Source organism: Microtus oregoni, unplaced genomic scaffold (assembly GCF_018167655.1).
Source record: "Microtus oregoni isolate MIOR12 unplaced genomic scaffold, Mior012 000041F_ref0000270, whole genome shotgun sequence".
Taxonomy (NCBI): domain Eukaryota; kingdom Metazoa; phylum Chordata; class Mammalia; order Rodentia; family Cricetidae; genus Microtus; species Microtus oregoni.
In genome coordinates this window covers 5,488,235-5,501,643 of record NW_024543208.1, presented here as the reverse complement: position 1 = coordinate 5,501,643, position 13,409 = coordinate 5,488,235, and the positions used below count along the sequence as shown (strand labels likewise).

General features: G+C 42.0%; 1 protein-coding gene across 2 annotated transcripts in view; it reads left to right on the top strand.

Annotated features, from left to right (window-relative positions):
• The first annotated feature begins 824 nt into the window (after window positions 1-824).
• Frmd3 (FERM domain containing 3) overlaps window positions 825-13,409 on the top strand; it is a 183,494-nt gene continuing 170,909 nt past the window's right edge. For both annotated transcript variants that reach the window (XM_041632472.1, XM_041632469.1), the window contains exon 1: window positions 825-1,130. In XM_041632472.1, coding sequence (XP_041488406.1) covers window positions 984-1,130 — 147 coding nt within the window. In that variant the 5' untranslated portion in view covers window positions 825-983. The remainder of the gene's footprint in view (window positions 1,131-13,409) is intronic.

The window sequence follows — 13,409 nt, the reverse complement described above, 5'->3', positions numbered from 1 at the left end:
CTGCAGTCTCTCTGCCACCCCTTGAACCTAGAGCATTTCACACAGGGGCAAAGGCACCTTAGGATAGCACTGAATTCCTGGAGTGCAGCAGGGAATTCCAGGGTTTCCAGCACCCAGAGAGGAGACTAAAATAGGATGGGAAACTTCTTTGTCACTAGATTCCTATGCAGTTGGAGGTGGAGGAGCCTCACTAAGAGGGGCGGGGCAGAATAGGGCTCTTAGTTGGTGTCTAAGGGATACTGTAATCAAAGATCATGCTGCTTAAGAAAAACAATTTCTTCCTGAGGAACGAAGAGGGGAATTGATCTCAGCTAATTAACTGAACCAGTGACTTAAAAATCCTCCAGGAATATCTGAGAGTTACTATGGCCCTGGGCATGAGCACTGCCTGTGCCTCCTGCCATTGTTTGAGACTTCCTGCCAGCTCAATAGCGCGCTTAAGGGAGGTGTGTGGATTGCTCTCCATTCTTTGCTGCCCGCTGGGACCTGGGATTTCACAGTGCAGGGTACCGTTGAGGTCCAGGGAAGCAGAAGTCCAGGGACCATCTATAGAAACCACAATGGGAGGAGGGAGGAGGTGGCCAGCCAGAGGAAGGCAGCAGGGCCTAGCCTGACGCAGCAGCAGCAGCAGCGGTGCAAAAAGCCCCCTCCAGAGATGCTGGGAGTCAAGATCCACCCTGCCCTCTGCCTTCTCCACACTCGATCCCTAGGAAGATTGTGGATTCCAACCGCTCGCAGTCTCCAGCCAAGGGAGGTGCCCTCTGAGCTAGCTACGGAAGGAGGCGGGGATTGGATCATCTGAGGAGGAGAGGGAGGGACCGACGCTCCTGGAGCTGGTGGCTGCAGGCGCCCTGGGCTGCCACCGTCTCTGGGCGGAGCTGCACCCAGAGCCTGGACTGTATTGAGACCGTGTGAATGTTCGCGTGGACTAGGGCCGCGCGGGCCCCGCGCCTCCTACGGCTTGCTCCCGCGTGCTGCTGTGTATGTTCGCTTCTTGTCACTGTGCGCCAAGAGACAGAGGGACTATGAAAATGATTCATTTTCGGAGCTCCAGCATCAAATCACTCAACCAAGAGATGAAATGCACCATTCGACTGCTGGACGACTCGGAGGTCTCCTGCCATATCCAGGTGCGGTGGCACCGGGGGAGGATGCAGGGCGAACGGTATTATTAGGGTACAGGAGTGAGTAAGGGGTCTCTGAGAGTAGACATGTGCTGGTAGGAAACCCACCTCCGCAGAGAAGCCCAGCTAGAATGCGGGATTTGCTTCAGTCCTCAAGATAGGGGCTTTGGGCGTCTATAAACGTCTGCCTTGCGTTTTCCTTTCCTCAGCCCCCTACCCTGACATGTACACCGTGCTTACTTCGCTTTGCTCCTAGGCTGAGTCGGTAGCCAGATGTCTCTTGCTTAACACTGTGTTGGTCCCTTTGGAGCTTATCCCACTAGGACATAGAAGCCATAAGAGCCAAGGGTCCACTTGCGCGCTACCCCACGACCACCACCACTTCTTCTTTCTCCCCCACCACGTGGAAAAGGACTCCACCGGCCAGGGTTCCCCTTTTTGTTTCCCGCGCTCAGGCTGTTTGGGAACCTGCTTTTTGTACCGTCCTTTTTTCTGCCAATAGTCTCTACTTCTCTAGTGGGGCAATGGACTTCCCAAGTTTCCTCGAAACCTTGGGCTCCAGATTCGAGAGATGGAATGCACGTTATAATTCATTTGGAGCTATCTCCAAAGAAGGTGAAGTCTGTGCTTCAAAGAAAGAAAAAGATTCATGAGGTCCTGCAGGAAGCTGAATCATGGGTAAAATAGCTTGGAATTTGGTAACTATTCCCTGTGGTCAAGTTGGAGGAGAAGGCACATTGCTTAACTGTTTTTATTGCTCTCTTTCTTGGGAGATAAGTGTCTTTGGCCTTGCAAATATTTTGTAAGCTGCTGCGGCTGCTGCTGCTGCTGCTGCTGGTGGTGGTGGTGGTGGTGGTGGTGGTGGTGGTGGTGGGTGTGTTTGTGTGTGTGTGTGTGTGTGTGTGTGTGTGTGTGTGTGTTTTGGTGTACTCACACGCACACTTGTGCTTCCCTTAGCTGATGTGCCAGTAGGTAGGTGTGCACTTCTCCATGACCTCATGTGGCATGCACATTCTGCAAAGCTTGCATCTGCAAAGCATTGCTGGCATCATAGTTTAAAATCGAATTGATTATTTCTAGGATCCCCTCTTCTAGTCTAATACATTGTAAGTTTCTAAGATCTATGCCTGTGAGAAGTGAATGGTTTAGCACCTCCTAGAGGCAGACGTTCGCCTCTAGATTGTACCTGAATTGTCTAAAAAGACACGTCAATTAAAAAATAATTACATCACTTTCCGCCTTCTCTCTCCTCCCCTCAGCTCCTTCCAAGACTCCACTCTCCAACTTTTCCCACGTGCCCCCAACCACACTCTCAAATCGATAGCCTCTTTTATTATTGTTGTTATATATACACAATTATATAAATACAACCTGCTGAGTGTGTTTTTACTGTTTGTCTATATATGGTTTCAGTGCAGTCCATTTTGTATTGGATAACCAATAAGGGGACTTACTCATGGGAAAGGGTAATTCTCCCACTCCTCAGCATTCATTAATTGCCTGAAGTTCTTTGCATAGGGGTGGGACTCTTTCTCAGTTAGTATGCTTATTGATATTACTATTGTTCGGGTATTGTTTGTGCCGTTTCTACGAGAAACTGGTTCACAGCAGACATCCTGGTATTCATCACTTTACAGTCTTTCTGCCACTCTCTCACAGTGTCTTATGAGCCACAGATGCAGGACCCTTGAGGTAGATGTATCTCCGGTACTGGACTGCCCATTGTCCTTGATCTTTGGGTTGTATCCAATCATGATTTTATGTGATGGTCTCCATTTTCTGTAAAGAGAAGCCTCTTAATGAAGGATGATCCACATATTCGTCTGTGCGTAGAAGGATAAGCTTTGAATGTAGTTAGGAGTTATGTTGATCTATCAAAAATGGTAGTAGCAGGTTCTCTCCTAAGACTCAGGACCTCAGCAGATCTGGGACGTTGGTTAGATTTCTGGTACCATTCATTATTTCTCTCCTGTCTAGTGAAATTTACATTCACATTGTTGCACCTTTATAGATATCTACTCTTGCGGGTCACAGCTCAAGGGGAGACCAGTAGTAGTTTTCCTCCTATGCTGGTTGGTCGTGTCAAGCTTGAAAAACTTGAAATAGGCTTGTGTAACACCCAATTCTCTGTTACCCCCTCGGTACAGTTCACGCACCACTGTACCATACACGAGTCGGGCAAGGGCCTGGAGATTGAAAGAACACACAAAGAGACCTGGGTCATTCAAAAGGAGATCAGCCGAATGCCGTTTATTCAACTTTGGGGAAATCCTTATATACCTCGCTGCTGCACAAGGATTTCCGCCGAGGCAGGTGGGAAATTACCACACCAAAGATGGAGTCAAAATTGCCTTACAGCTAATCACCAGGCAGGGCAGAGGGAGCACAGAAAGAAACTGTTTTAGCTGACTGACCAGAAACTGTCCTCAACATGAACCCCACGAACAAGGGTAGATCCGGGCCCTAACAGGCTTGAGTCTTTTAGGAAGAGGGAACCTCAGCTGAGAAAATGCCCATCTAATTGTCCTGTGGAAAAGCATATTGAGCATTTTGATTGACGATTAAAGTCAGAGCGGTGGTGCCACCCATGGACTGGTCATCTCCTAGGTTCTGTAACACAGCAAGCTCAGCAAGCTCTGAGGAGCAAAGCACTAAGAACTGCTATTTCTGGCCTTTGCTTCAGTTTCTGCCCCTAGCTTTTGGGCTTGCTTGAGTTTCTGCCCTATTTTCCTAAGTGATGGACCCTTACCTGGAAGTGGAAGCAAATTATACCGTTTTGTCTCCAAGTTGGAAGTTTTACTATGGCTTTAAAAGCTGTATTAAAACACTTTTCTTGGAAGCTTCCATAGTATTTCCTGGTACGAAGGCAACTAAAGCACAACAAGGATTTTAGATCAGATTCAGCTCGAATAAAATTAATCTGAGTCCTGCATCCTAAGTGTACAATAGGGACTTACCTTCCACTTCTGAAAGGCAACAGTGGTAACAGCAGTATTGTATACTGTTTTGGGAATCACTCGGCCTAACCTAACCAATCATTCAAATGGAAGTTTCTCATACCTACCTAAATCCTGAGGGTTCTGTTAGTCTGTAGTTCTTGTGGAGACATTGTGAACCACTGTATGTGTGTGTTTATGTATAATTTTAGGTAACTATAAAATAATAAGGTCTTTTCAAATAACTTGGTGGTTTTTGTCACCTCTCATTTCATTTGCTTTTGTAATGACCTCCCCTCCCCTTCCCAGTTGGAGCCCCCTCCCCCTTTTTCTGTTTTGAGCTTCATTTTATTGTTATTCCTCTCTCAACCCCTCCTGCTCTGTGATGCCATAATGCTTTCCTGGTTTCTGTAATTACTCCATGTTGCATACTTACTTCTGAAGATTTGGAGCTGGAAATGTCAAATGAGAGATGAATAGTGACAATCTTTCTTTCTGGGTCTGGGTTACTTCATTAATATAATCTTTTCTAGGTCTATCCATTTATCTTCAAATTTCATTACTTCACTTTTTTCCTTACAGATGAATAGTATTCCATAGTGTGTGTGTGTGTGTGTGTGTGTGTGTGTTCCCTTATTTTCATTATTCATTTAAAGACAAAGAGATTGTTTTCATTTCCTACCTTTCTTGAATAGGGCGTCAGTGATCATGACTGAATAAGTATCTATGGAGTAGGATAGCAAGTCCTTTGGACATATGACAAGGAGTGATATGACTGAATCATGTGGTAAATTTATTTTTAGTGTTCTGTTTTGTTTGTTAAGGATTCTCCATTCTGATAATCAGAGTACCTGCACCAATTTGCATTCCCACCAACAGTGAATGAATGAGGATTCCCTTTTCCTCATACTCACCAGAAGCTATTGCCAGTTGATTGGTTGATCTTAACCATTCTGACTGAGCGGAGTAAGATGAAACCTCAAAATTGCTTTCATTTGTATCTCTATAACTGCTAAGCTTGATATATTTGGGGGTCATGTCTTAGTGATTCTTATTTCCTGTATTGAGAACTCTCTGTTTAGAACTCTAGGCCATTTTTTTTTAATTGGGTCATTTTTTTTTTCCTGGACTCATTGAAAAGTTTTTGCACCCCGATAAACCTCTCCACAAATGCAATAATCCAAATCAGACCAAATTAGCAAAAGCCCAGGTTTAATGAATATCAGCTTTCCTGTGGGGCATTCCAGCTCCCCAGTGAAGAGACAGGGAAGGAAGACCGAAAACCACGTGGTTGTTCTCTGGGTTGCTGGGGAGAAGTCTTGAGCATCTCTGAGGTGGGGTCATCATTTGCTGGGCTTTCTTGAGGATGGAGTCTAGACTGAGGCAACTCCCAGAGGAGGGGGCGTGCTGTGGAGCACCTTCCGCTCCTGCAGCCAATAACTGCTGAAATACCAGCCCACTGGGCGTGGACTATTTCTCTTTAAAAAAGAGCAGCCGCCCTCTGCTCCCTCTCTTGTTTCCGGCTCTTGCTCCAGCGACTAGACTCCTTTCCTGGCTGTCAGTGTTCTGTACGTTTTTCCCCTAAAATAAATACCCCTTTAAATCCAAACTGGTGTGGGATTGTTTCGCGCATTAGGGGCTTGGGATGGAATTTCCACCGGAACATTCCAGACTCTTTGGACATATGGATGCTAGAGCCTGGGGTGAAGCCTTAACCCAAACACGCAAGACTCTTGGGATATAATAGTGCTGGCTCAAGTCTGGCAACTTCCTGCAGGCATGGGGCAATGTGGGAGAGGGGAGAGTTGGGAATTGGTTGGCTCACACCCAACAGGAGGTATGACTGGAGAGGCATCTGGTTAACTGCCATCCTGGAAACCTCAGGCATCTGTTCCTTGAGGGAGATGAGAAGGAAGGTGGCTAGGAGAAAAAATAGATTGTTATTATTGGCCCTAGGAATGGAGCTAGCCATGGGAAGGGTGATTAATTGCCAAAAAGAATGGGACAGAGAAGTGCCCTGCTTGCACAGAAGAGGCAAGGGTGAATGAATGAGACAAGAGAACAGACATGCCCATTAAAACAGATTTTAGTTGCTGGGTAGGTGCCCATTTGAGCCTGGAGGGGTGGTACCAATGGCAAAGTTCTGGAAGCTAGTGTAGGTAGTGGCATTATCTGGAAGGCCTTCTGTAAGCTGGCCTTGGTCCAGACAGCAGAAGTGACCTGTAAAATAGCCTTGAAAATGGGTGGGGTCAAAATAGGCTCTGGAGACTGTTAGTTTTTACCAGACCAGATTTCTGATAGAGCAGCAGAACTTTTTTCCAGAAACCTGTAGGTATCTCTAAGACAACTGGAACAGATTTACATCTTGGTGTCATAGCAGAAGGCTATGGCTTTATGTTAAAAGGCATGGACATTTTTGAAGAAAATTAAAGGAATTTGGAAACTCTGAACCTCTGAAGATACATCTGAAACCTGTTAATGTAGGACTATGAAGCCTGTGAAAGAGGCACACCTATTTGTATTTTTAAGAGGAAACTTAACAAATGAAGTAATAAGGTACTAGTACTCTAAGTCTTCAAAAGCCATTAGACAGATCTGAAAGGGATAAATAAATGAATGGAAGTGAAGCAGCATTTTTAGCTACATAGGCAATCCCAAGTCTCTCTGTAGTTTTTGGCAAACACCAGTCTTAGAAGTAGTACTTGCCTTTAGCTGTTGAGTCCTGGAGGCCTGAAAATTTTCCTGTCAGGGTAGAGTTCAGTTTACCTGTCTTGGCAGGATGAGATGACAATCCCCCAGTCTAGTGTCTAGGAAGCTGATGAGGTGGAAGACAGCTTTTTGCTGTGTGGGTGGCTTTGCCATATCCAAAAGCAAGCCACCAGGAAGTATCTCCAGGCAGGTCTTCTGTAACCATTCATCTTCTCGGAGGAGCTAGAGAATGCTGGCATGTCTCTCTGCCACAAGAAGCTCTTTTGTAAGATGCCATACTCTCAGATCTGTAAAGGCACTTGAGAGTCCGGGTACGATCACCTGTCAGGTATATCCAAATTAGATATATAAGTTAAGTTTAAACATATAGTTTACCCAGTCAGGTACAGCTTACCAATGCTAGTAGAGGCAAGAACACTAGAGGGAATATTTTAGTAAGCCAAAGTATATTGGAGGCAGAATGTCCCCTTGGTAGGTCCAGAGCATGTAGATTCTCTTACTAAAGATGGCGCTGAGGTTTTTACTTTGAGCTCAACCAAAAATGGTGGCTATCCATGTGTTTGTATTTTTGCAGAGCTGTTGTAGTAATCTGGAGCTATAAATTTTACAGATTGTAGAACAAGCACACATACACACACTGACATAAAACAAGCATACTGTGGCTACGTTATTTACACATATATATTAACAGACAGATGAACAAAACTTTTTTAGGAACCTGTGTCATTTGAAAAACTTAAACATTTTGGAGTAGACAAACAGCAAACAGCTAGAGAAGTGGTGAGGGGATTGGGAAGGGATAGTGGGAGTGGGCGTAGAGCATCCAGAATCCATGGGCCTATGGAGGGCTTGTTTGTTTTACGCCAGTAAAAAAATTTTAGACGTTAAAGGACGTAAAGTGTCAGCCCCAATTTAAAAAGATTTTGTAGAAGACAACCCAAGGGTGTTTGGAGATCAGGCCTCAAAATGTTAAGTGTTCCTTTTTTAAGTCCATGCTAGGACTCGGGACTCAAAACCTAGAGCGATGTCTCCATTGTGGTAGACTTTGAGTCAAAAAAGTCAGAGGGGTATGAGAAATTCCTTAACAGGACTTCTCCTGATAATAGAACCCCATAGAGACAAAGCAGGTCCTTGTCCCCTGGGACAAGCCAGGTCCTTGCACTGGTCAGGTCAGGCAGTCAAATAAGGTGTCTGGCATGGCCCTGTCTTTCACAAGACAGCCTGAATTGTGTGAGGCCCTGGGCCTCTAAGGCAATGACTTGGAACTGAGAACTTACCCATATGAAGCCACTCTTAGCCTGACAGAGAGCAGGTGTGAGTAATATTTAAGAGCAGACTCAGGAAGATGTAATCTTCTGATCACGTGTAATCTCTGATTTAACAGGCTACTAATATTCTGTGTTTACCTTTGGTTTCAACGCATAAGATCATATGCCAGGAAATTAACTGTTTATAGGGGGAAAATGCCTGAGTCACTAAAACTAGCTTCAGAGAGGAAAAGGTCTCACCTAGGCACCCTGCTGGAGTCAAAAGCAAGGTAACCACAAGAGATTCCTTTTAACTCAACCAGCTAGATACTAAAGCAAATCATGCCTACAGGTTAGTATAGCTACCAAGACTGTGTTCCCAGCCACAGGCAAATTTCACAGCCATGCCCCCTCTGAGACATAAGGGGCCTCCTTGCCAGATCCACCAGTTTCTTGTGACTCTGTGAAAATGCACGCTTGATACTACTGTTACTGACAATGGGATTGTTTACTTGTCTGTATGCCTACATAAACTGAAAGCTTTGTGGAGATCACCTCTTTTTTTTAACCCTTATGCCTGATGCCTTGCCTTTATGCTTGATGACCCTATTCTTTTCCCTTCTCTCATCTTCCCTCAAGCAATAAAAAACATGCATGTAAAGGGTGCCGGGGTCAGTCAGTTAGTTCTACCTCTCAGATCTCATTCCCAAGCCAGTTCTTGCTTGTTGTAGAAGTCCTGTTCTGAACCTAGAGAGTGCTGAGGCTGGTACTCAGTAGCTCTTAATGCTTGCTTTCTTAACCCATTTGCGTGGAATGCATTTTTCTAGCCTTTAACTTTAAGATGTTACATAACTTTTAAACTGATTCCTGTAGAAAACAGATACATGGATTTTCATTCCTTAATACATTCATCTAACTTGTTTCTTTTGATTGGAGAGTTCAGACCATTAATATTTAGAGTTATTATAGAAAGTGTATATAAGTTGCATTTTATGATGCTTTGTGTTCTTAGTTGTGCTTTCTATTTCACTAAATTACAGCTTCATTTATTTCTATCTAGAATTGCTTGGTTGTGCTTATTCTTCTCCTCCATTCTGAACATCGCTGGACGCTGGTATTCCAGAGCTGATTGGATGCCACAATCCAAATACCACTGAGAAATATTCCCACTCCCAACCAATACTGGAATTTTCTTTAAGAAAATTATACTTACATGCAATTACGTTCTACACATTCTCAAAAGCAGTATTGATTCTGGTGGGCACTACACAGTGTGCTTTTGTTGTAATATGAGTTTTGTAGCTCTTTAAATTGGTGATTTTCCTTACAAACATATGACAAAAGGGGAGGAGCATTTCAGAAAAAAGAAAGTGTAGCTCATTCATAAGATAATGAATTTTTGCATAGTTTAGGTAGTTCAGATAATTGCATTTTCAAAGATGAATTAAAGTTTTTTTAAAAACTCATTTCAATTTTATGCAATTAATATTTGTTAAATATCTTTCATATGTCAAGCACAGAGCTAGGACTAAAAATATTTTTTTAAAATTGTTTAAGAGACCGTTGATGGGATTACTCACTCATATTTGGTTTCTAGCCATAAATAAAGGGCATTGAGCCTATAATTCGTGATCCTAGAGAAGCTAAATAAGGAGGTGAACCCAAAGAAAAATATATAGGCATCCTCCTGAATATTAACCTTCATCAGGCGATGAAAGGAGACAGAGACAGAGACCCACATTGGAGCACCGGACTGAAATCTCAAGGTCCAAATCAGGAGCAGAAGGAGAGGGAGCACAAGAAAGAACTCAGGACCACGAGGGGTGCACCCAAACTCTGAGACAATGGGGATGTTCTATTGGGAACTCACCAAGGCCAGTTGGCCTGGGTCTGAAAACGCATGGGATAAAACAGGACTAGCTGAACATAGGGGACAATGAGGACTACTGAGAACTCAAGAACAATGGCAATGGGTTTTTGGTCATACTGCACTTACTGGCTTTGTGGGAGCCTAGGCAGTTTGGATGCTCACCTTACTAGACCTGGATGGAGGTGGGTGGTCCTTGGACTTCCCACAGGGCAGAGAACCCTGATTGCTCTTCGGGCTGACGAGGGAGGGGGACTTGATCGGGGGAGGGGGAGGGAAATGGGAGGCGGTGGCAGGGAGGAGGCAGAAATCTTTAATAAATAAAAATAAAATGAAATAAAATTCTTTAAGAGACCGTTGATCAGTTTGGGAAAGATGGACAAAATTTTTTTTAAGAACAAAATGGCACATATACATGACATAAAGACTGTTGTATTCAGGTTTAAAACCAAGACGAGGCATCTGTACAAGGCTGGAGATTACTAAGAATGTCCAGTTATAAATGAAACTGATAAATAATTAAAGGATTAGCGGGCAGTATCTACAGACAGGTTAGAAATCGAAATCTAAGAGTGGTTTTAATGATCTGCTTCAGAATCTCATTTGAATAGAAGCATAGAAGATTGCCAGTTGACTTCTATTTATTTTTTTATATTTTTTCTTGATGCAATAGTCTAGGCATAAATAATAAATTGGATGTGGGAATGAAAGCTGACTCAGAGTCCAAAATGATTAGAATTAGTGACCAAAATATAGACAAAAGCCCTTTTGAGGACTACTCACATATGTGTGTGGATCAGCACATTCTATATCATGTCTCATGCTACCATTTAGAGTATGACAATTCAAAGGCAAGGAAGATAATCTGCCATAACAGATCATGGCTAGTGCCTAGTGTCTTAGTTTTGGTTTTCATTGCTATGAAGAAACATCATAACCATGATGACTTTTATAAAAGAAAGACAGTTAGTTGGGGATATCTTACATTTTCATAGGTTTGGCCCATTATCATCATTGTATGACATGATGACCATAGGAAAAAGAGTGTTGGAGAAGTAGTTAAGAGTCATTACATCTTATTGACAGGCAACAGAAAGTGGCCTGTCTCACTGTGTGAAGCTTGAGCATAGGAGACCTCAAAACTCAACCCCAAAGTGACAGACTTTCTCCAACAAGGCCATACCTATGCCAAAAAGGCTACACTTCCACCAATGCCATTCCCTTTGTGGACATTTTCTTTCAAACCACCACAGCTAGATTAGTTAACTCTTATTCTAGAAGTACAAATTGCTGCATTAAGACCTAGGCCTTGATTTTTAGAGTTAATCTAGAATCTCAGTGTTGACTGAGTAAGATCTTCACACACAAGCAGAAAGTCCAATATATTTTACTAATGAATATTATAAAAATTAACCTCTTAAAATTAACTAGTCCTATTTATATAAGTAGACTATTTATTAAAAATAATTCTGCTTTGGTACATCTATGCAAAGATAGATTTTAATATTTTATGTGCACATTGTTGACTATTGGTCTGAAAGTTGTGTAAATTCTTATTATCTGAAACTGAACTTTACACAGGCAATGTGGTATTCCTAAATTCTCATATTTTGTTTAGGTTTGCTTTCTCTGTACTAAATCATACAGTTATTTTGCTTTTGACGTTTCCCTAATGGTTTGTTTAAATTGATGTCTGTCCACTGAAAATGGGTTTTTTGTTTGTTTGTTTGTTTAAGTTTAAGTTTAAGAGAAAGACAGGGCTAGTGAAGCCATGGGTCTTAGAGAAGTACCTACAACTACCACATTACTAAACCAGTATAAATCCTAACTACACTCTAAATATTTGTTTATATACTCCCAAATAAGTGTAGCCCTCAACCCTCATCAAGGAAAATTCTCTTTGCAACAATTAGAGACCACTACAGAAAACCATAACTAATCAAAATGCAGGGTTGTGGAGCCTAGTCCCGTGGGATACATCTACAAAACAACTCCTGTACCCAAGACTTGGGGATCATTGTGGAAGAGGAGCTGGAGAGATTATAAGGGCCAGATCAGGGAGTTTGTTGTAAACTTTCTCTCTCTCTCCAACTAATATCAGAAAGGTAGGGACATATAGTCTTACTGACATGACTACCTATAATATGAACCGAACAAGAATGATACCAGTAGACATGCCAAAATGGACAGTTGATAATCACGCAGGCCTCAGTCCTACACAAAGAACTCCAAGTAACTAACAGATGCTCATAGAGGGAGAAATAGTCTTCCTAAGGAAAGAATATAACAATTGGTTATTTAATACTAAATTTTCAGCCCCCAAAACATGTAGAAGTAACATTATAGAAACAGGTTGTATTTAGAAATATGTATGCATATACATATATACATGTAACAATAATCAGAGAAAAGAAGAAGCCATGAAATTAACAGAGAGCAAAGAAGGTTATATGGAAGAATATGAAAAGAGGAAAAAAGAGGAAAATCATTTAATTTATTATAATTTCAAAAGGAAAAAGTAAAATAAAAAAACCAACAACATAACATCACTCCAGTGTTAAGAGAAAGCAAATGGAAATCACAGAACCGTTACCTTCTGCTTTCTTCAGTATCGGTACACATTTACATATAAGCTCACATATCTGTATGTTGGCATCTTATATAGCTACATAGTCTCCTATGTGTAGTGGCATGATAGAGGTATTGCTTAGAGTTTAAAATTTCAAATTAATCCTCATACAATTACAAGGAGACAAACATAAAGATAATGTCAATATAATTCTTGTCTATCCTCTATAATGCTATACAGTGTAGTTTTAAGGAAGATTCTGCAAGTTAGTTCAGTTCTGATAATGTCAGACCCTGGTATTTGGTGCCCTCTAGAAAATTAAGAGAATATAATGTTTTGGGACTGAGCACGAACTTCAATATAGCTTGACACTTTTTTTTTTCTTAAGGCATAGGGAAAAGAGTAATAAAATCACTAGAGTCGGGAGGAAAAAAAATAAAAGACAAAATGTTATGTTTTTTCATCTCATCTGGAACCTTTCCTGCAGTAGCTTCACCTTTTGAGTTTCAAACCTCAAGGGAGATGTGTTTCTCCAGATGGATGTCCTGCCACATGGTTGAGGGACACCTTGAGTAGTACTTTTTGTTTCCATGTTTGGAAAGAGTTTTTCCACCAGGTGTAGATGGCACATCTTTCTCAGTGCTGATTAAAAAGGATAAAGAGAGGGAAAGTTTCCTGTAATTCAAGGGCAGCTACAGAAGCTGAGTTTGCAGATCCAGCTGCAATGTGGCCACCTGAGAACAGCAGATTTAACTGTTAATAAGAACAAAGCAGATTTAAACATATGCCCCAAAGAGGAGGATGGCTCCGGTTTCTCTGCAAATTGTACCTTCATTAGAGAAAGTGTGTCTTTTAATTCTATTATCCAATTTATTCTGTTTTTTAAAAAATATTCTCACTAGACTTTTCTTGAATATACTCATTGATGAGAAAATATTAGGTTTTTTTCTTTCACTA